Source organism: Ictidomys tridecemlineatus, chromosome 5 (genome assembly GCF_052094955.1).
Source record: "Ictidomys tridecemlineatus isolate mIctTri1 chromosome 5, mIctTri1.hap1, whole genome shotgun sequence".
NCBI lineage: Eukaryota > Metazoa > Chordata > Mammalia > Rodentia > Sciuridae > Ictidomys > Ictidomys tridecemlineatus.
In genome coordinates this window covers 103,069,687-103,093,469 of record NC_135481.1, presented here as the reverse complement: position 1 = coordinate 103,093,469, position 23,783 = coordinate 103,069,687, and the positions used below count along the sequence as shown (strand labels likewise).

At 37.1% G+C, this 23,783-nt stretch overlaps 1 protein-coding gene and 1 long non-coding RNA gene across 6 annotated transcripts in view; one reads left to right on the top strand and one right to left on the bottom strand.

The window, feature by feature from the left end:
• Positions 1–1,324: 1,324 nt before the first annotated feature.
• Positions 1,325–20,669, bottom strand: LOC144377902 (uncharacterized). Of its 3 annotated transcripts, XR_013439176.1 has the most exons (3): positions 20,422–20,669; positions 8,709–8,763; positions 1,325–1,693 (listed from the first exon to the last, which is right to left on the bottom strand). It is a non-coding gene; the product is annotated as an uncharacterized LOC144377902 (long non-coding RNA). The 3 variants fall into 3 exon arrangements; XR_013439174.1 differs by lacking the exon at positions 1,325–1,693 and having other exon boundaries at positions 7,706–8,763; XR_013439175.1 differs by lacking the exons at positions 1,325–1,693; positions 20,422–20,669 and adding an exon at positions 18,332–18,993 and having other exon boundaries at positions 7,706–8,763.
• Positions 19,102–23,783, top strand: part of Gtf2a1 (general transcription factor IIA subunit 1) — a 39,214-nt gene continuing 34,532 nt past the window's right edge. Inside the window, exons 1-2 of one of the 3 annotated variants that reach the window (XM_078050655.1) lie at positions 19,102–19,518; positions 23,228–23,329. In XM_078050655.1, the coding sequence (XP_077906781.1) occupies positions 19,489–19,518; positions 23,228–23,329 (132 nt within the window). In that variant the 5' untranslated portion in view covers positions 19,102–19,488. The remainder of the gene's footprint in view (positions 19,519–23,227; positions 23,330–23,783) is intronic. The other 2 variants (XR_013439173.1, XM_078050654.1) reach the window with 2 other exon arrangements.

Below are 23,783 nucleotides of genomic sequence, written 5' to 3'. Positions count from 1 at the left end.
TCTCTCTCTCTCTCTCTCTCTCTCTTTCTCTCTCTCTCTCTCTCTCTCTCTCTCTCTCTCTCCTCCCTCTCTCTCTCACTCTCTCTTAAAAAAAAAAGAAAAAAAAACCAACAATGAAATACCACCCTAACTCTGTAAGAATAGCCAAAATCCAAAACATTGACAATAGTAGTAACTATGAGGATGAGGAACAACAGAAACTCCAATTCACTGCTGATGGGAATGCAGGATGGACAGCTGCTTTGTAAGATAGTTTGGCAATTTTTTTTTAACAAAATTAAATACATTCTTACCATACAATCATCAATCAATCAAATTCTGATATTTGTCCAAAGGAGTTGAAAATATGTCCACACAAAAACCTGTAAATGGATATCTATTATAGCTTTATTCCTTATTGTCAAAACTTGGAAGCACCTAAGACTTCCTCTAATAGGTGAATGGATAAGTAAATTGTACTATATCTAAACAGTGGAATATTATTCAGCAGTACAAACAAATGAGCTATCAAGTCATGTGATGGCATGGTGGAAACAAATTCATTTTACTAAGTTAAAAAAGCCAATTTTAAAAGGCTTCATACTATGTGATTCCAACTATATGACATTCTGGAAAAGGCAAAACTATGGGGACATTTATAACATCAGTGGTCACCAAGTAGTAAAGAAAAGGAGGAACAAATTGATAGAGCACAAAGGATTTTTAGGGTATTAAAATTACTCTAATGATACTATAAGTGTGGATACATGTCATTATATATTTGTCCAAAACCATAGAATATACAACGTCACAAGTCACCCTTAACATAATCTATGGACTGTGGTGATAATGACGTGCCAATGTAAATTCATTGATTGTAGCAAATGTACCTCTCTGGTCAGGGATGTAGATGCATGCATGAAGACCAGTTATACTTGGGAAATCTCTGTAATTTCTGCTCAATTTTGCTGTGAACCTAAAACTACTCTAAAAATAAAGTCTATTTTCAAGCCAGGCATGATGGCATACAACTGTAATACTAACTATTAGGGAGGTTAAGGCAGGAGGATTCCAAGTTTGAAGCCAGCCTCAGTAACTTAGCGAGACCTTGCCTCAAAATAGCAATAAAAAAAAAGGGCTGGAGTTGTAACTCAGTGGTAAAGTGACCATGGATTTAATCCCCAGTACTGGGATGGGGGTGGGGGAGAAAAGAAAAGAAGAGAAAGCTTAACTCATTCTATAAGACCAATATTACCCTGAGATCAAAGCCAAACAAGACACAGAAAGACTAAGAACCAATATTTCTTATGAACAAAATATTAACACACTGAATTCTACAGCACAGTAAAAGGATAACCAAGTGGGATTTATTCTTGGAATGTAGGGATGGTACAACATGAAAATCAACCAGTATAATACACCATTCTTAACAAATGAAAGGGGGGATGTGATCATTTCATTTAACGTAGAACAAGCATTCAAAATAATACCCTTTCATAATTAAAAAAAAAAAAAACTCAACAAGTTGCTATAGTTTGCTTATGGTTTGAGTGTGTCCCCAAAAGTTTATGTGTTAGAAGCTTGACCTTCAGTGTGGCAGAGTGGAGAGATGTCGTAATCTTGAAGAAGTGGAGCTTAGGGCAAGGTAACTAGGTCATTAGGAGTGCTGCCCTTGGAAGAGATCACTGCAGTTCTCCTGGACCTCAGCTGGTCCCTGCAAGAGAGGGTGTTACAAAAGAACATATCTGACTCATGAATCTTTCTGGTTTCCTGTCACATCAAGTAATCTCTTCCAAATGTGCTATTGCATTATGATCCCACTTTCCCTGAGGCCCTCAACAGAACTGAGCAGAAGTTGATGTCACACCTTTAGAACCATGAGCTAAATAACCTCTTTTCATTATAAATTTTCCAGCCAGTTGTAGTTTATTATAGCAACAGAAAAGAACTAATATACTATGTCAACATAATAAAAACCAGATATATTTTTTTTTAAAGACAGAGTGAGAGAGGAGAGAGAGAGAGAGAGAATTTTTAATATTTATTTTTTAGTTCTCGGCGGACACAACATCTTTGTTGGTATGTGGTGCTGAGGATCGAACCCAGGCCGCACACATGCCAGGCAAGCACACTACCGCTTGAGCCACATCCCCAGCCCCAGATATATTTTTTAAAAAACACAGTGAACTTCAATGGTGTAGACTGGAAGTTTTTCCTCTAAGATGAGGAACAAATCAGGGATGCCCACTTTCACCATTTCTATTCAAATACTACTGGAAATCCTACTTAGAACTGAAAAGAAGAAGAAATAAAATGCATCCAAATTGAAAAAGTAGTAAAATGATCTCTGTTCGTCTATGCAGATAATATGAACTGATATGTAGAAAACCCTAATGATTCTACGGACAAAAAAATTTTCAGAAACGATAAACCAATTCAGCAAAGTAGATATCAAGTCAACACACACACAAATCAGTTGAATTTTGTATATTAACATTGAACAATCAGAAAAGGAAATTAGGGAGGCAATTCCACTTATAATTGCCTCAAAAAGAAATAAGATACTAAGGAATTCACCCATGAAGTGAAAGACTTGTATAATAAAAACTATCAAACTTAGATAAAAGAAATTAAAGAAGACATAAATAAATGGGAAACATTCTTTGTTCATGAATTTGAAGACTTATTATTGTTAAGATATAAGTACTATCCAAAAGTATCTATAAATTTCATGCAACCCCCTGTCAAAATCCCAATGATTTTTTTTTGATTCATACTGAAATTCACAGATAATCCTTTATCTCAAATAGCTAAAGCAATCTTGAAAAGGAAGAACAAAGCTGAAGAACTCACACTTCCTAATTTCAAACTTACTATGATATAATAATGAAAATAATGCAGTACTGGAACAATGTATAATTTCACATACTCACAGTGCACACAAACTCCAAAATCTCTACATCTTTACCAACAATTATTTTCTGGGTTATTTATTTTGTTTTGTTTTTATACCTAATTGGCATGAAGTGGTTTCTTGAAAAGGAAGAACAAATAGAGAGACCTCTACAATAGAGAGACCAGAAATACATCCTTGAAAATATGGTCAAGTGATTTTTGACAAGAGTGCCAAGACTATTCAATGGGGAAAAGACAGTCTTTATAAAAAAATGGTGTTGGAAATGTAAAAGAAAGAAGTTGAACTCTTATCTTATACCATATACAAAAGGCAATTCAAAAGAAATAAAAAACCTAAATTTAAGAATTGAAATTATAAAATTCTTAGAAGAAAACAAAACAGAAATTTACAAAATTGGATTTAATAGTGGTTTCTTGGATATGGCTCAAAGATACAGGCAACAAAAGAAAAACTGACAAATTGAACTTCATGAAAATATTTTTAAAAACGTGTACTCCAAAAACATGTAATTGGCTAGGGATATAGGTTTTTGTAGAGTGCATTCTTGCATGCTTAGGGATATCCTGGCTTCAAACTCCAGCACCAAAAAAAAAAAAAAAAAAAAAAAAAAAAGGAAACACTATCAAGAGAGTAAAAAGGCAACCCATAAAATGGGAGAAAACATATCTGAAAAGGGTTTAATATTCCCAATAAAACTCAAAAACAAAAAAACCAACCCAATTAAAAAAATGGGCAAAAGACTTCACTACACATTTTTCCAAAGATATACAAGTGGTCAACAAACACAAACATGTGAAAAGATGGTCAACATCTGTAGTCATTAGAAAAATGCAAATTGAAAACATAAATGAGAAACCACTTCATGCCAATTAGATATAAAAACAAAACAAAATAAATAACCCAGAAAATAATTGTTGGTAAAGATGTAGAGATTTTAGAGTTTTTGTGCACTGTTTGTGAGTATGTGAAATTATACAATTGCTGTGTAAAAAGTATGATAGTTCCTCAAAATTTAAAAATATAATCATCATATAATATATAGTAGTATATATATTATACTATATATAATATAGTAGTTCTGCTTCTGGATGTAGATCCCAAATAAGTGATAGAAGGGTCAAGATTCAAACATATCTGCATAGCTGTATTCATAGCTAAAATGTGGAAGCAACCCAAATGTCCATTGACAGATGAGTGGTTAAGAAAAATGTGGTTAATACATACAATTGAATATTATTGAACTTTAAAAAGGAAGACAATTCTTTTCTTTCTTTCTTTCTTTTTCTTTCTTTTTTTTTTTTTTGGTATCAGGGATTTAACCCAGAGGGTTTTAATCATTGAGACACATCTTCAGCCCTTTTAATTTTTTCAGACAGGCTCTCATACGACATTGCTTAGGGACTCACTAAGTTGCTGAGGCTAACTTTGAACTCGAGATCCTCCTACCTCAATCTCCTGAGCCTCTGGGATTATGGGTAATCCATGACTGGCTAAGGAAGGTAATTCTAATGTACACTGCAATATGGATAAATCAAGTGAAATAAGCCAGTTCCAAAAAGACAAATACTGTAAGATTCTTTTCATATGAGGTAATTAGTCAAAATCATGAAGAAGTGAAATGGTGGTTGCTAACTGAGAGGAGTGGGGAATTATTGTTTAATAGGTATAGGTTTTCAGTTTTGCAAGATGAAAAGCATTCTAGAGGCAGATGGTGGTTATGGTTGCACAACATGAATGTATTTAATAGCATTGAACTATACATTGAAAAATGGTGGTGATGATAAATTTTATATTATATACTACAATAAAAATAGAGGGGAATCTGATAGCATAACTCCTCAAGTGCAAACTATTTGGGGGGTTTTCCTTCACAACAAAGCTTCTCCAGAAGGTTGTCTATAATTGATTCCACCATTTTGTTTCTTATTTTCTTCTGAAATCACTCCAGTTTATCTTCCATCTCGATTACCACACTACAGTGTCTTTTGTCATAGTCTTCCAACTTGACAAATCTATGATCTTTTCTATCATTATCTTATGTGTTTCTCAGAAGCATTTGATACATTAACCTTTCTCTTCTTCCTCAAACACTCTTTCCTTGGTGTTGGTGCCTGTGCCTCTCCCCACATCCTCATTATTCTATTTTATACGCTACATCACTACTCCTTCCCAGTCCTCTTCCTCTTCTTGCTCTTTCTCCTTTGTCCATTCTCTAAATATCAGAATGTGTGCACTTACTCCTCAAACATTCCTCACGTGATCTCATACATTCCTCAAGCTGTAAATATCTGTATATACTAAATGATTCCCAAATCTCTACTTTCAAATTAGCTTGCTGAGCTGGAAACTCATTCAACTATTTATTTGATGTCTCTATTCAAATGTTCAATATGTAATCTAACCAAAACAGAACTTTTCTCACTCAATTTTCCCTTAGTAAAGGGCACGTACACTCTTCCTTCTATGTAAGGGAGATAGGTGGGATATCTTTGCTCATTTTTCTAAAACTCCACATTTTATTCAAAGCAAGCTTTATTGGATCTCTTTTCAAAACACATGAAGAATTCTTCTATCTCCAATCTTCCCTCCTGCTTTTCTATAATTGTTGAACATATTATAGAACATTTCACTTATTTGTTTACTGTCACTCTCACCAGCCTCATGAGCTTCACAAGTGAAGGGAATTTGGTCTGATTTATTCTGTGCTATTGCCTTATGGCCTAGAATATGACCTGATGCTCAACGTGCATTTGTTAAATGAATGAAAGAGTTTAGTAAGAACCAGACATGCAAAAATACATTCATAATGAGTCAGGCATGGTGGCACATATCTGTCATTCCCAGCTACTTGTGAAGGAGGAGGATTGAAAGTTCTAGGCCAGCCTGAGCAATTAAGTGAGATCCTATCTCAAAAAAAAAAAAAATGGTCTAGGGATATAGCTCAGTAGTAGGGAGCCCCTGGGTTCAATCTCTAGTATTAGAAAAAAATTATACACACAGAATGTACTTTAAAATGGGAATATGTATAACATTTAGAAAAGAGATTAGTCCCAGGTCCTTTTGAAGTTGGGACAGCTTTAGTCTGTCTCTTTTTATGAAAGAAAAACAAAAACAAATGCAAGAATAAAGAGAACTCTGAAAATGTTTGCCTTAATTTTCCTCTTAAATATGTATATTTAAACACAGTAGACAAGTAATTATGCCAAATATTTATTACTTTCTAAAAGATTAAAAAATTATATAGATTCAACAACTGATGGAAGCAATGAAAAGATTTCAAGAGCTGTATTTGTCCAGAGAAGCAAGGATGAAGGTAAGTAAAGTAAGATATATGTGTGGTATGAAGAAAGATATAAACATATTCAAAAAGATGAAGAACTCTTTTTTTCTAGAAGAGTGAGAAAGGAGAGGTCTCAACTATATAAGACAAGCTACTTAGAACCTTTATGAAGTCAAAGTGATGATGGTGACAACTGATTAGGGGAGTACCCTATTAATTAATATTTAACAGATAGAAACTAAAGACCTGTTAACTCCATTTCTAGGAATATATCCTACAAAGATAATAGCAAAAGTACATTAAGATACATTCACAGGAATACTGTTGCAGCAATATTTATAATGGCAAAAAAGGAAACAGCCTTGTTTTGCAACTACAGGGAAATAAATTATTACATATCATATTATGAAATTCCATGCAGTCATTAAAAATAGCTTAGACAGTCTAAAATTTAATGTCTAGAAAAAGATCCCTAATATACTGTATCTATGAAAAAAGCAAGTTTATATGAAATTTAAATTTTTTACCAAAACCAAAATACACTTGTATTCATCTACATGTTTATCTAGAGATGTCTTGTTAGCATAGGAAAAACACAGGTGAGACTGAGGGATGACACTTGATAACAGGAATACAGGAGTTTCATCTTTTACCTAATTTTTGTTTTTTGGTTCTTCATAATTAAATTTTTCTTGTTTTGTTGGTTTTCCTTCCCTGCATAAATATTTTTAAATGCCGTAATAGATTGAGCATAAAATTAAGTGAGATAAGCATGGAGACTAAGAAAAGATTCTGAGAATGGATTGGATTTGATCACTATTGTCCAATCATATCTATAAAAAGTCAGACAATTGGATTGTTAAACCAACATTAGAAGGTTGAAAATTCAATATAGTCATTAAAAAGAGGGCATGTTTGGTACTCTGTAATTATTGTATTAAGAAGAAAAAATAAACAAAAGCAAAGAAAAGAGAAAGGAAGAGGAAAGGAGAAAGAAAAGAGGAGAGTTAGAAGAGATTTGGATTTGACTACATTGTTACACATGCAAAAGGTTCTGAGTTTGGTCCTCAGTCCTGGAGTACCGGTGGGGCGGGTGGAGTGTGAGGAAAAGACCTCCCCCTCAAAGAAAACCCCAGAGAAACCAGTTATTCAAATGACTTAACAAAAGCTTTTAGGTATTAAAAAAATTATATTCAATTGGGGTAAAGTTTCAGAAGTCTTGATTTTGTGTACTTAATTTGGGAACAACATGATCTGATTCAAAACCTTCACATTCTCCTGAACTGATAGTTCCTTATTTCTAAGACAGGGGGAAAACTTTGAAATTGTACCTCTAAAATTTCCCAAGTAAATAGTAATATGACCTTGAGGAAGTCATTGCTTAATCAGAGTCTCCTATCCATAATGCAGGGATAATATTACTTATCTCTTGTGCTGTTGGGCTGTTACCAGCTCTATAGGGGATATCATGTGATTAAAGCTTTGAAAAAAACAATTCTCCATTTTCATGTTTAAACATCCCCTTCTAATCTCACACACACAAAAAAACATTTTATTTTGAAATAATTTGAGTTACAGATGGTTGCAAAAATTAAACATATAAGTCATGCATTACCCTTTAGTCAGCTTCCTATAATAAGGTCAACTAACTCTAAAAGTATGATCAAAACCAGGAAGTTAACATTGATACAATACAATTAACTAAATACAAACATTATTTAAAGTGTTTCTCCTACAAATATCCTTTTTCTGTTTCAGCATCCAATCTGAGATTTCATACTGCATTTTGTTGACATTCTTTCCTTGTCTTTCATGGTCTTCATACTTTTGATGAGTACTGAAAACATCCATTGTTTCTGCCTATTGGTAAACACTTGTAGAATCATCTTCCTATATCAACCCAGTCTCAGTCCTGAAGAAGGTATTTGAACTGCACCCTTTGATTTTTTCATAGTTAACTATGCAGATTTCTTACTTTCATTCTGATCTATAATCTTTAATCTCCACTACTTCTATTTTTAACCATTCCTTCCTCAGGTAATTCTGGAGAATAATTACCTGTATTTTCAGTTTCAATACAGGTTGAACTTCCCTAACCCGAAAATCCAAAAGCTGAAATGTTCTAAAATTCAAAACTTTTGATGTGCCAAAATGACACCGCAGTAGAAAATTCCATATGACCGCATGTGAAAGGTCAGTCAAAACATGCACACTAGAAATACTGCATAAAATTACCATCAGGATATGTGTATGTCTATAAAACAAATGAATTTCATGTTTAGACTTAGGTCCCATTCCCAAGATGTCTTATTATGTATATGTGAATATTCTAAAACTAAAAAAATTATCTAAAACACTCTGGTTCCAAGCATTTCAGATAACAACAGATACTCAACCCATAATTATTCTATAAGACACAGTTTTTAGGTTAACTAAAATTTAATCTCCATGCCATGATACATTTTATTAAAAAGTTGCATTGTAGAACTAACTCTTTAGCATATAAAAAGTCGCAGGCCAGGTGGTACACACTTGTATTCCCAGCTACTCTGGAGACTGAGTCTGGGTAATGTAGTGAGACCTCCATCTGAAAAAAAAAAAAAAAAAAGGCAGCTGTATCATGCTGAAAGTCTATGAATAAGAAGATAGCAGGAAAACCAAAGCTCATTTAGCCACTACAACATTATTATTTTTTTTTATTGTGTGTGTGTGTATATGGTTTTATAACATCTGTACAAGTACCCTAATTTTCACCATTTTAACTTTCCTAAATCACAGTTGTGAAATGTGTGTGATTCAAGATAAAACATGGGATTAGCTGAGATCCAAGAACCAGAGAGGAAATCCATATAATTAAATACAATGTTTTACACTGACTACATTTATCAGAATATCAGGCTTTCTTAGAAATTCCCATCAAGTATTTTGACCGGAAGATAAATTGTGAAGATATAGATCCACTACTGATTGTAAAATATTGCTTCCTTGGGCTTACTTTTAAACTTTTAATGGAAAATTTTAAAAATAAAATGTATAGAATAGTATAATGAATCCCAATGTACCCTATGCTCCCCTTCAACAAGGACTGACTCATGGGTACACTTGTTTAATTCATATCCCAGCAATAAATAGTCTTGCTTGTGTTTTAGAGCAAACCCAGAGCTCATATCATTTCATCCTTAAAAATTTCAGAAGCATTCTTGAGAGATAAGGACTTTTACAAATAAAACCATAACCATACCTAAAAGTTTATCAATAACTCTTCAATCTCATCAAATATCCAACAAGTGTTTGAATTTTCCATTTTCTAATAATTGCTTTTTTTTTTAACAGATGATTCAAGTTAGGGTTCTAAGAAGTTCCATACATTTCATGACTTCTCTGTTTACACTTTAAATTAACCAAAAGAACAAGAAGCAATTGATTCTGGGTGCTATGACTCACACCTGTAATACCAGCTTCTCAGGAGGATGACACAGGAGGATCATGAGTTCAAAGCCATCCTCAGCAAAGGTGAGGCACTAAGCAACTCAGTGAAACCCTGTCTCTAAATAAAATACAAAACAGGGGATATGGCTGGGGATATGGTTCAGTGGTTGAGTGCCTCTGAGTTCAGTCCCAAGTTCAATCCCCGGTACCCGCCCCCCCCCAAAAAAGAAGCAATTGATTATTTTTTCAAATGTCTTTTAATCTATAGATTCCTACTCCCTCCCTCTGCATTTATTTGTTAAAAATCATATCATTTGTTCTATAACTTTCCAAGGTCTGAACTTTGCTTATTGCATTCCTGATATGTACTTTAACATGTCCCTGTATCTTTTGCATGTTTTATGAACTTTTAATTGGATGTAGAAGATTGATCAGATACAGAGTTTTTATTTGGGGAGTGTAGTATTGTCAAGGCAAGATTATCTCATATATGGTAGTGTGTTTTTCATTAGGAAGCACATAACATCTAGTTGCTTCTCCATCTCTTAATTCATTAGAGTTTGCAAAATGGTGAAATACTGTTATTCCTTATTTACTTCTTAGCAACAACGTATCTTTAAAAATAGAGAAACTTCTTTTCACCTACTATATTAGTTTTGGAGGGTGTTGTAATAAATTACTATAAACATAGTTCATAAATTAACAGAAGTTTATTCTGTCACAGTTCTAGAAGCCAAAAGTCCAAAATAAAAGTGTTGCAGGGTCTCACATCCTCTAGAGGAGAATCTATTCTTTGGCTCTTCCAACTTCTAGTGGTTGCTGGCATTCTTGGTGGCTACCAGTATGCTTTATGACTGCATCACTCCAATTTCGATCATTATATCATATTTCCTACTCCTTCTATTATCTTTGTTCTTTCTTTTAAAAGGACATTTATCATTGATTTAGGGCCCACCTAGGTAATCTGACAATCCAAGATGATATCATCACAAAATCTTTAAAGTAAATTATACCAGTGGAGATTCTTTTCCTAAACAAGGAAACATTTACAGGTTCCAGAGATTAGGACATGGCCATATCTTTTTTTGGAACAACCATTCAACCCACTATTCCTACTATTTGATACTTAGTGGTCCAGTTCATTTAGGAAAGGCTGGATAAGGCTTCTTTTTACTTACCAATCTTTAAATAATGAGTCATTTCCCTAGCATCCTTCAATGGGAATTTCATAGTTCATTCTTTTAGAAGCACTATAAGTAATGTATTTAAATATTTGATGTAATTCAGCTTACTGCAAGTACTATCCTATTGATTCTTAAAGGCTAACTGAAATTTCTTCATGTTGGTTCCTGAAATTTTTGAGATGATAATATTAGTCTTCTAGATTCCTTCCAAGTTGAATTGTGTCCCTGAAAAAGATATGCTTAAAAATGTAGCTCCAAGTACCTCAGAAAGTAATCTTATTTGGGATTATAACTTTTCCAAAGGCAATCAAATTAAAATAAATTTGTCCCTAAGCCAATATGACTGATATAAAAAGGGAAATTTGGGTACAAAAACAGATGTACAGAGAGAAAATGATGTGAAGACATAGGAGAATGTCACATAAAAATGGAGGTAGAAATAGAACTGATGTACTTATAAACCAAGTATATTAGTCAGTTCTCTAGAGGAACAAAATCAACAGGACATATATTTTTATGATTATAAAAGCAGATTTATTAGATTGGCTTACATGATCAGAAGCAGGATAGTTCCACAATGGCCATCTGCATGCTGGAGAGCTAGAAAAATCATTAATTGCTCAGTCTATGACGATGGAGCCTCAGAACAAAAGCGACCGATGTAGTACCAGCCTGAGACTGAAGGCCTAGAAACTGCCCCCCAAAGAATCACTATTCAGAGTCCATGTTGGAAGAGTGAAGAAGATGGACTCCAATGTCCTTGGGCAATGGCAGCAACAATAGATAGCACTGCTCAAAAAGAATGGAGCTTGCATCCAAAGCAGCTTCCTCATTCTTCTGCATTTTTTCTATTTATGTCCCTAGTCTATTGGACAGTGCCACCCATATAAGAACTGATATTAAGTTTATCAATATTGTCAATAAATATAGTGTTACATAATAAAGGAATAAGAGAGGCAAGATGCACAAACATATTCTTTTTTTTTTTTTTAGAGAGAGAGAGAGAGAATTTTTTTAATATTTATTTTTTAGTTTTCGGTGGACACATCTTTATTTTATTTTTTTTATGTGGTGTCGAGGATTCAATCCAGTGCCCCATGCATGCCAGAGAGCATGCTATCACTTGAGCTACATCCTCAGCCCACAAAATATTCTTAACAAAACAATATACACATGACAATTAACAGACCTTATTTTTAATCACGTGACCATAACTGATACTTTTATCTACTTTCTCTTACCCATTCGGTATTCTGTCTATCTTCAGTGAGCACATCAGTGGGTCCTGGTTTTTACATGGAGGAATTATCCATATCTTCATTCCTAGAGGGTCTGAGACATTTATCATTTACCATGGATTGGATTGTTCTATTTCCTCTTGACCTTAATAACAGGATATGGTAATGCTAAGAGATGCCCCAAGGGATCTCCTATATTCCAGACACTCTTCCTTACCTCCACTGTGGAGTAATAGTTCTATTTATCCTTGGTAATCTGGATCAATCACCCTTATCAACATGTAACTGCCTTCTTAAATTGTTGACCAGAGACATGAGGTGCCCAAAGTAGCCAAAAGGAAATCTTAACTTTTAGTTTAATGGAATCATTGCTGTGCCTCCTGGCAAAAGCTTCCCAGCTCTGGAACTAAGATTTCTAGACTAGCAGAGCATAAGGTTGTAGGGACAGGAAGCAAAATTTTTTCTAGCTGTTCACTAGGGGTAACAGTGAGTAGTACCATTCCTGTTTCTACCCCTTGATTCCTGGACCAGTGAATCCTAGCTAGAGGAGAAGTAGTACCACATAGTAATTGCTTAAAGATTATCCCACTACAGATCTATAGCCAAATTATTATGCTTTAAAGTCACTTAGAGAAGTTCCTTTCTTTCTCTTTTTTTTCTTGTAGTTGTTGATGGACAGATGCCTTAATTTTATTTATTTTTATGTGGTGCTGAGGATCAAACCCAGTGCCTCATACATGCTACGCAAACACTGTGCCACTGAGCTACAGTCCCAACCCCAAGAAGTTCCTTTCTGTGTTATGTAATATTAAGTTAGATTGAGTTTCTTTGCTTTATTTTTGGTTTGGGGAGCTTTTTTTCAAAAGTTAATTTTTTATAACTAAGTAAAATATTTATATGTTTCCAAAGTCACTTCTAAAAAATTAAGTAGAGTTCAATAAGTCTAATTTCTTTTCCTGTCTTTTCCACACTATTTTCTCCTTGTTTTTGTAGGTAACCTTTGTTTGTTTAAACTATGGTTTCTTTTTAAAATCTAAGCAAGCTTAATATGCACATTTATATATTTCTTCTTTTCTTAAATGATGACATACAAGGAACACTTTTTTCTACCTTGCTTTTCTTTTTCTTTTTTTAACGTAACACTATACCCCAAAGACCATTGCACAGTAGTCCAGAGAGAGAATCCTCACTTTTGTTGCAGTTGTCTCGAACTCTCTTGTGTACATGTACCATAGTTTTTATTCAGCCTATTTCCTTATGTGAACATGTGGGACATGGACATATAATCTCTTTATGTGAAATCTTTTTTTTCTTTTTTTGATGTATCACAATGGAGTTCTAGGAATGGCATTACTGAATTAATGGATAAATTCATATATAATTTTTGTTAGATATAGTAGGGAACATGTATAACTAACTAGCTTGATAAATTCCAACAATAAGCTAGCTTTCAGTTCAAGGAGTCAAAGCTCATGGCAGCATATAATTATTATATTTACATGCAAAAATTATGCTGCATACTCATGACCTAAGGTATAAAAATTTGCCCAATTACTGCATAAATTAGTCACTAACTACTGGCATCACCAAATGGAAGTGTTCCTATAAAGTGAGTTAAAAAGATCTTTCCTCTGCTTTGCTGATATTGGTGTACTTGTTATACATGTATCATTACTAATAAAAACATCCACTGAGTACTTGTCGAAGCACTTTCAAGTATTTTTGATCTTCTCAACAATCATAGGTTGATGATTATAATTCCATCTTACTGAACAGAGAAGATTAGTTACAGCAGACAACAATACAATAAATTAGTGGCAAAGTCAAGTCCTATTCTACCAAAACTCCATGCTAAATTATGTTTCTAAGCCACCAAGCTGCTTATATATATTGGGATATATGAGAACTACAATTGGTTGTTGTTTTTAGATATTAAGTAGCAGTTTTGAATTATAAGAGAGGAAGAGAATACTAAAAATTTTTAAGATTTCCTCCTCACATATAGTATTTTTTTTAAGAGAGAGTGAGAGAGAGAATTTTTAATATTTATTTATTTTTTTTTAGTTCTCGGCGGACACAACATCTTTGTTGGTATGTGGTGCTGAGGATCGAACCCGGGCCGCACGCATGCCAGGCGAGCGCGATACCGCTTGAGCCACATCCCCAGCCCTCACATATAGTATTAATGAATCCATTTTCTGTTGCTATAATAAAATACATGCAGTTGGAAATGTGTAAAGAAAAGAGGTCTGTTTAGCTGTTTCATACACTGAAAGTCCATGCTTGGTTGGCCTCATTTGTTCTGCCGTGGTGAAGGTGTCGTGGGAGTACATACCAGAAGGGGTGAACACATGGCAAGACAAGAAGCCAGAGACTAGAGAAGAGCCAGTCTTTCTCCTTTATAACAACTCACTTTTAGGAGAACAACTCACTCTGTGCCAGACCAGTATCAATCTCTACATTTTCCCCCACCTCAGGTACTGCAGATTTAACTCAGGGGAATTTTACCACTGAGCAATATCCCCAGCCCTTTTTATTTTTTGTTTTGAGACAAGGTCTCGCTAAATTGCTTGGCCTTGCTGAGTTGCTGAGGCTGGGTTTGAACTTAAGATCCTCCTGCTTCAGCCTCCTGAGTTCGGATTACAAGTGCACAAACCATGACTGGTTCCAGTATCAATCTCTTCTAATGATGGTGGCCCCAGTGAAAAATTGCCTTGCATGTAGGCCCAATCTCTTCGAAGCTCCACATTACCACGCTAAGAACAAAGTTTCCTTTCTATACTTGAAACCTTAGGGGCCAAACTATAAGCAAATCATAGCACATGTATAGAAGTAATTTGTGGAGGCCACAATTTTGTCTTTCATATACCATACCAAAAATTATTGCATGTGAAAATTTTTCTTTTTTTTTAGCAAAAAACTAAAACAAAACAAAACAAAATCCTGCAACCAAACAAACAGATGCAATTTAAATACATTAAAATTATTTTGGTAAGACTGAAAAACAGCAGCCTAGTTTTAATAACCTAAATGAGTCCTATTGAGCTGGGTGTGGTGTCATGTGCCTGTAATCCCATCGACTCAGAAGGCTGAGGGAGGAGGATCACAAGTTCAAAATCAGCCCAAAGCATCATAGTGAGATCATCTCAAAAAAATAAAAAATAAAAATGGCTGGGGATGTGGCTGTGATTAAGTGGCTCAATCCCTGGTACCGACCCCCGCCGACTCCCCAAAACTAAAAAGAATGCTGCAATTGTGCACTATATTTTTTAATAGGAACTTTTATTATGATTAGTAGTAGGTGAAAAGGAAAGCTTTTTCACTCTTATATTCTCCTAAAGTATAGTTGCTGGGTATGTGAGAGCTGTGTGATGCCTAAATATATTAGATTATTGTTTTATTATTTAAGAAAATGGAGGTAAAGGAATGTTACAAGGTTTTAGTTTAAGCCTCTTTCCATGATCAGCCATTTTTGACTTTTTTCTTGGTATTATTGCTAAAATATTCATTTGAACAGTAAAATATTTAAATGCCTGGACACCAAGGTTTGGTATCATTTTGTTTAGCATACATCACAATTTATATATTGATTGTTTTCTTTTGTAGCTATCCAGTGTCTAGAGAGTGTATTAACATATATAAAAGAGAGGAGTTAACTTTTTATCTTCCCAAATAAAACATTTTGAAGATAGGAAAAAAGATTCATCACAAAGAAAAAAGCATTATAATATATCTGTCTATACATGGCTGCCACAAAATATGAGTTTGTATTTTGGAAATCTAGTATACTTTATATAAATAGCTATTGAAATTATGTTACTCAAGCTTTTGGGAGCAAAGAATTAGAAGTTCAGATAAAAGTTCAGATATTTAAATATGACACTAAATCTAGTCCTTTAAAAAAAAAGAAAAACTTTTTTTGTGTGTGTGGTGCTGAGGATCCAACATAGTGCCTCACACATGCTAGGCAAGCGCTCTACCACTGAAACACAACCCCAGCCCTAAATCTAGTATATAGGAACATTTTCCTGCTTAAAAATTTTCAGTTTTGTAAAACAAAGGACTGTAGCTTCCATAGATTTAGGCCCACAATTTTGATACCTCAGTAGAAAATATCACTTTCTGAAACTAAATTGGCACATATGTATTGTTGTTGAGAGCCACAGTTTAGTCGGAATGATGCCTGGCATTTTGCTAGAGCAAATGGTTGAAAGGTGACCCTGCTCTGTGATTAGGGCGGTTCCGGGGGATTTGGGCGGATCCTCCAGGGGCATAGGGCGGCTCTAGGATTAGGGCAGATCCTCCTGCCTGGGGCCCACTACTTTGGAGTTCCTCTTGAGTTCTTGCAGGGTTCCAGGAGAATTGGCGAGCAGAGCCCTGTGGAGGGAATGTGTTCCCGGGAAGTGTGTGTAGAGGGCCAGTGAGAGTTCAGGAATAAAGAGTTACTGTTTGAACCTACAAGGCTTTGTGGCGGCTCGGTTATTTTGTGCCCAGACAGACTGCGGCATATTGTGACTGAAGGTATATTGCAGCTAAAGGAAGAATTGGAAAACCAATAAATTGGAATGAAATCCATGATGATTACCAGATGTCAGGTTCATGGGCCGGAAAAAGAAAGAAATTTGGGTAAATTTTAATAAAGTGCTTAGGCATTGTTGCAATCTAAAAGGTGTAAAAAGACACAGACTCGGTATACAGGAAGTCTGAAAGTTTTAAAGAGGTCTTTTATCCTCACTCCATTATTCATAAATCAGACCCAATAGAACATACATCTCGTCAATTTCTGTATAGAAGATTTTTGAAGAAAACAAATTTCACAGATTTACTTCCATGTCCTGTTTGTACTGTTCTTAAATTTAATTGATGGCAAAAACACCAGACTGCAAATGGGAAGGAAGAAAAAATGAGTGGAAGGTTAGGGACTACATGTGTGAACACTTGGTAATATGTACATAAAGAGGAAACCAAAAGTCCTCTTAAAATAATATGTAGTAAGTGTAACCTCCTTGTTTAGCATCTGGATGGCCCTATTAAGTGACAGCTGCCATTTTAAGAAAAATTCTGCTTTCCCCACCCAAGAGCATTTCTGAGAAAGTCTCACCACTCCTTCATACCAACCCAACCCTTCACACACACACACACACACACACACACACACACACACACACACACCCCCCAATCCCTGAGCCTGCCCCCATAGAAGTCCCAAATCCCAAGCCCTTTTTGCCACTCTCTGTCTATGGAGAGATGGCCTTTATTTGTCAGCTCTGACAAATAAACTCTTGTGTGTATGGATCTCTGCCTGGTCTTCCTCTTTCATTTCTTGCTTACCTGTCTCAGGTTCCTCACTTTCCTTTCAGTAAGACTTGCCAGGAATGCTACTGTTCATTTTTTAGGCTATCATCTGAATATTATAATTTCTGATAGAATTATAACTTCATATACAATGAACACTGATTTCCTGTGAACTTTTTTTTCTTTAAGTGCTACAGACCAGGCAACTCTGCAGAGAACTGCGTGCAAATGTTTAGTTGGTGTTAAAAGAAGTCTTGAAGTTAATAGACATTCTCTTCATCCATTCACAACCTTATTTACTATCTTCCATTTTCTGAGTATTAGTACTATTCCCTTGAGTTCCTGGTAGGCTACATCTTTTCCTCTCTGGTAGGATGTCTTTGATAGTCCTCAAATCTGATTTCACTGGCACAAAACTTTGTTTAGCTTTGTCTTTTTTTAAGGTTGTTTTTTTTTTTAGATGTAGATGGATACAATACCTTTATTTTATCCATTTATTTTTATGTGGTGCTAAGGATCGAACCCAGGGTCTCACATGTGCTAGGCAAGGCTCTACCCACTGAGCTACAACTCCAGCCTCTTTGCTTTGTCTTTTGAGTATAAACTCCCTCAGGCTTCCTGATTGCATTCCTTGTCTCTCTCGAAATTCCTAGAATGGAAAAATCAGGTATTGTGAATTCTGCCTTCTAAACAGAACATTCTCTGTTCTGCAACGAAATGGTGATACAAAGGAAGGATTCACTTGAGTGGCGGAGGTCAAATGCCTATGGAATTGCACCCCAAGATATGGACAAACTGCCTACTCCTAGCAGCAAGAGACCATGTGAGTTGGCGGGTGGAGGATATGTATTTTAGATGTGGTTGGCCATTATACGCTCGCCATGAGGAGTCACAGTAGTTTGGAAATAGGATTTAAAAAACAACAAGGAAAGTTGTACTGTCATCATCCAGTTTTTTTTTTTTTTTTTTAAATGGCATTTCCACCACCGTAAGAAGTCATTTAAAGTACCTGGGATAGTAGAGTCCGACCCTTTGCGGCACTTAAGTCCAGAAACTTCCTAGCGGGACTCTTGTAGAGACAACAGACGGCTCCTGGGGTTTCTGATTCTAGAATGTGGGGACAGCCGGCCCAAGTCGGCTTTCATCCCCTTTTAAAACACATACAGAATTCCACGTGCTAAAGGCCCAGCCTCTGGTAGAGGCGCGCACGAAAGGATGCTCGAAATCCGAGCTCACGAATCCAGAGATGACTCCGCATTCAAAATTCAGTTCCGAGTACGAGCGCGCCAGGGGGGCGGAAGCCGCGCCACGTGACCGGCCCTCCTTCGTGGCCATTAATACCGAGGCATCCGCCACTGCCACTGCCACATTTCCTAGCTCCGAAAGCGAGGGACAACCCTGAAACGTCTGAGGAGGCGGTCCAATTAGCTCTGAACTCGGGGTCACTAGAACTCGGGCCTCGTCCAGCAATGCGTTCAAAATCCCTCGTAGGCAAAGGGCTGTCAGAAACTTCCGCCTGGGTGCCAAACACGTGACCGCGTGAGTGTAGGGAAGGCAGCCTTCACTACTCCAGTCCCGGGCCTCCGACCGCCCAGTACCCTTCACGGCGCGTGACGACGCTGCTCACGGCGGCCTCCGCCCTGGCGCGCCTGCGCACGCGGCTCTCGCGGTGTCTCGCGCTCAGCCCCGCCCACCTCTGCCCCCGCCCTTTCCGCCCCTCCCTCCCCCTCCGCCCTGTCTCTCGGCGGCAGCGGCGGCGGCGGCGGCTCGCGCAGCTTGTTGGCTCGCTATATAAAGGGGAGAAGCAGGCGGACCGGACGGCTGGAGCTGCAGCCGGTGGCGGCAGCGGCGGCGCGGGGAGCGGCGACCGGTGTTGGTTTCCCTCCTTGGCGCGGGGTGGGGAGCGGGCAACGCCCCCCGAACCCCTGAAGGGTCGTGGCTTTTTTAAAGGCGATTCTCCAGGTTTTTAGCCCGGGAGGAGTAACCCCCTCCTCCTAATCTCACCGCTACCCTTACTCCTTCAGGATCGATTTTGTTTTAAATTTTTGCCCCAGTCTTGCGGTGGCTTGGGCCACCCTCCAGGTCTTCGTTTGTTTCTTTTTTTTTTTTTTGGTTTTGTTTTCTTTTCTCGAGGTTGCCCCCCTCTTGTTTGTGTTGTGTGTGGAAATGGCGAACTCGGCAAATACAAACACCGTGGTAAGGACTTGGTTCGGTGGCCGGCGGGGGCTTCGTTCCGGCGGCAGCAACGGCCGGACCGGGCGGGGGCGGGGACGGCGGCGACTCCCGGCCTCGACTCTCCGTCGCCCGCGAGGCCGCCGCCGCCGCCGCTTCCCGCCTCGGGCGGACCGGGCTGGGGCGGCGGGCGCGGGGGGGCGCCGAGGGCTCGCGGCGGCGGGAGGGCGGGGGCGCCAGCGGGCCTGGGGCCTCCGCGGGCGGACCGGGCCGCGCAGGCGGTTGGGCCCGGGCGGGCGCGCGGCCCCGACCCCGGCCCCCGTCTCCGGGAGGGCGGGCGGGAGCGAGTCGCCGCGTCCCAGGCGGGGACCCGGCTGTCCGCTGGCTCGACGAGGCTCCCCGAGCGGCCGCGCATCCAAAGCCGAGCCTAGGGAATTGGGCGAGCCCCCGAGACCCACTTTAATGCAGTGGAAGATTGACGGTTACTTTCAGGGTTACTTTGGGTTTCTCTGGCGGTTGTGTTTTGGGAACCATCTCTGGGGCCATTTTTAAAAAAAAAAAAAAAGGACGAAGGTTGAAAAGCACTTATCTCAGTTCCTTCCGCACGGGTAAAATGGCGAAGGGGAAGCAAAAGCCCCATCGTATCTTCGACTAGCAAAAGCACCGAAACAAACAAAAAAGCCTGCAGTGGTCAAAGTGTCTCCCGCTTTCGCCTTGGAATTTGCCTACTTCTTCCCGCTTGTCCCTTTTTGGTTACTTGCGATCACGTAGGTTTGCAAAAAGCAGTCACATAAATAACCTTTTCAGTCACCAACGCAATGTGATCACTAGTCCACCCAACTCTTAATTATTTTATTATGACAATAAAACACGTTTTTGCCCGATCCCAAATGCCGCAGACAAGCCCGCGGCCGCGCGACACAGTACCGTTGGCGACTCGGGTTGATCCATCATGGCTGCGGCCGCTTACCCTGCTTTTCAGTCCCTGAGCCTTGTGGTCCTCCTCCCTTTGGCTGCCCTGTTTATATAGAGCCATTGCCGCTCTCTAATATAGACTCTGCCAGGATGGGAAGGTGCTTTTCAGGCCTACGTCACCGCCTCTCCATTTAAACACCAGATCCGGCTTTAAATAGTGAGAGCTGCAGAGAGCGGGGCTGGGAGGTGCGTGCTCCCGAGGCGAGAGGCGGGCGCGTGCAGAGCTCTATTTATTTCTAGGTCCTTTTCTAACGCTGTAATTTTGCATCCTGCTGGGGCCGCTTAAAAACCCCAAGTTTTTGTTTTGTTGCAACACCTAGGGTTTGCTTTCATTGTTCAGAGAAATACGCCCAACTGCCGGCTCATTTTTTAGATTTTTTAAAAAATTTAAAATCACATGACATTTTTCTTGGATTGGAAGGTGTCTTATTGTCGGAAATTTTTCAAACGCTTTTCTATATTAAATGGTAGCTGTAATGGACTGCATGGGTTTGAGTTTACTGTTCACCAAGTATTCAGAAAATATGTTACAACTATATCTTATAATATTTTCTCATGTTTTCCTATAATTATCCTAGTAACGAAGCTTTTCAAAGAAATAGGCAAGTGGCTAAAGCCCATATAGGATTTCATGTCCACAGTACACTGATGGGTAAGGGGAAATGCAATAAGAGACGGCAAACTGCATTTTAAAAAATTTAAATTCTAAGTAGGCCGTGTTTTTATTGCATTGGATATTAACCTGGTACCCAGTATAGAAATTAATTTACTTTCCACCACTGCATAAAAGAATTAACGCTTTTGAAAGGAAACCTCTAATTAATCACTCGATAATGTCACTGGTTTTAAAGTTTGCAATATTTGCTTTTTTAAAAAATCTGGACAACCTAAATTATCTTCTGTATAATAAAAACTTTGGCCCAAGTGAAGTTAAGAAATTTAAGTAATAAATTAGATATTACTTATTTCAAACAGTGCCTGTATACCCACATGCTTTTAAGAAAAAATCAATATTTTGAGAACTTTTCACATTGTAAACAACTGCTAAATTATTCTTTATGCATATACTCTGTGCAGACTACATGTTTCTCTTTTGCAACCCTAGTGCTTCTAAATTGGTTAAGTGCCCGGGTTGTGGTTCATTAAGACACAAAAGCAAAATCTTAGAGCATGAATGAATCATTAAATAGGAAGTACCAGAAAAAAGCAGATTTGTATTTATAAGTGTCTGAAATACTAAGCAGAAATGTTTTAGGATAACTGATCTCAGATCAAAATGTCTGTAGTTTCCTTGAAAAATAATTGATTTATCCTACCTATTTAAAATTACATTGCCTATGTGATGTCCAGAGAAGTCATTGGTAGAAAGCACTCTATAGTTGTACATTTGTAATTCAGTAGTTAAATTACCATGGATAAGATAATCTGTAGCTAGATATACTTTATATAGAAGAAGAATGTATAAAAGTAAGGAGGGACTAGAGAGATTCTCTTTTTACAGATTAAGTTTATTGAGGCAGAGTTGGCATAATAAAAAAAGTAGATTAGTGAGTGAAACAGTAAGGATATTTGAATTGTCCTGATTGTAAAGAAAAGGAATTAATAGGTTTTAATGGTTGAGATACATTGTACAGGACAAACCAGTATTTTTGGTTAGGAAGGATATATTTTCTTAGAAGGTTCCCTGTGATAACAGTATTGCTGGTAGAGATGCTGATAAAGCATTTGATTTTTTTTTTTTTTGAAGTTTGTGTATGAGAGCAAATCCTTGGTTTTATTGATAGCCAGTAGCTTTAACCTTAAGCAAGGTATCAAACACAAATAATGACAAAGGATTAAATGAAAAAATATTTGTTAACATTAACATTTTGATAACGTCTAAGAGTTATAAAGAGACATATCTAGTTTATCATTTGGAATGCAAACTTCTTTTTTTTTTTAACCCCCCATAGGATAAGGTTTAGGCTGATTGTTCTAACTCCTTTTGGTTTTTAGAAACCTTGTAAAGTGCTCTCACATTTGTTTTCATTTTAGTCATTCTTCTGTTAGTCTTCTGGAAACTAACTCCTCCACCCAACTCCCCCCCTCCAAATAATACCAGCAATAATAATAGTAATAATTACATTGAACATGCAGGGATGTTCATGATTTTATTCTGTAGTGTCACCTAGGCAGGAGAAGGAAGAGAGAAATCATGAGAAAAGAATCAGTGTATCTGTTCCTCTGGGACCTTGAGATCTGTAATTGTGGTTATATGAATAGTTTCATGGTATAGCTTGGCATTACAAATTGGGTCACAAAAAATAGAAGTGAGACGATTTTTAAACTTGAATGTCCATTATTACCAGATGAGTGGACATGAGGTTCTCTAAAGTCTCAAGACTTAGTGGCAAGGTTATATGGTATAACAGGGTATAAAACACAGAATGGAATAAAAGGAACCAGATATAAGCAACCATAAAGCCATTTTAAAATATCATGTTAAGTATTTTTTCTACAAAATAGGAAATTATAACTGAAAATGTATGGATCTTATATGTGTAAGGACCTTCTGTTTATAAATTGTATTACAGGTCTTAATACTTCTCTTAATGTGCAGTCATCAAGTACAGTACAAATGGTGTTTATTAGAATGGCCATAACATATTCTAAAATAAATTTTAGATAGTTGACAAGATGACTTTTTAATTTTTTTGAATTTGAATCTTTTAACCTGTTGAAAACAATCTTTTTCAAGAGTCTTATTTTTCCTTTAAAGCCTAAATTATATAGATCTGTGATTGAAGATGTTATTAATGATGTGAGAGACATCTTTTTGGATGATGGAGTGGATGAACAAGTCCTGATGGAACTAAAAACTGTGAGTTTGTCTCTTTTTTTAATATTTATACTTTCCCCCACTAAGGACATGTTCTTCAACCACAAATGAATGTGTTTCCATAGGATGAACATTTGACTCTGCTTAAGGATGCAGTATAGTTTAGTGAATGGGTGGTGGTTTTAAATCCCAACTCTACTATCCAGTCTTCCTCTGAACTCAGGCAAGCTACTTTTATTTCAGTTTCCTTACACGAAGATAAGAATTGGTAGTATTTAACCTTAAACAGTTTTGAGGATTAGATGTACTAGCTACATAAAATACTTATCACAATGCCTACCCAATAGCACTAGCTATTGTTATCGAGTGGCTAACATTCTACATTTTATAGTCCAATTACTTAAAATGCCTGCAACTTTTTAAAATCATTTTTGGTCTTAATATACTTGGTTGTAAAATTGAATTTGTAAGATTGAAGTATTTAATTAAAAGAACT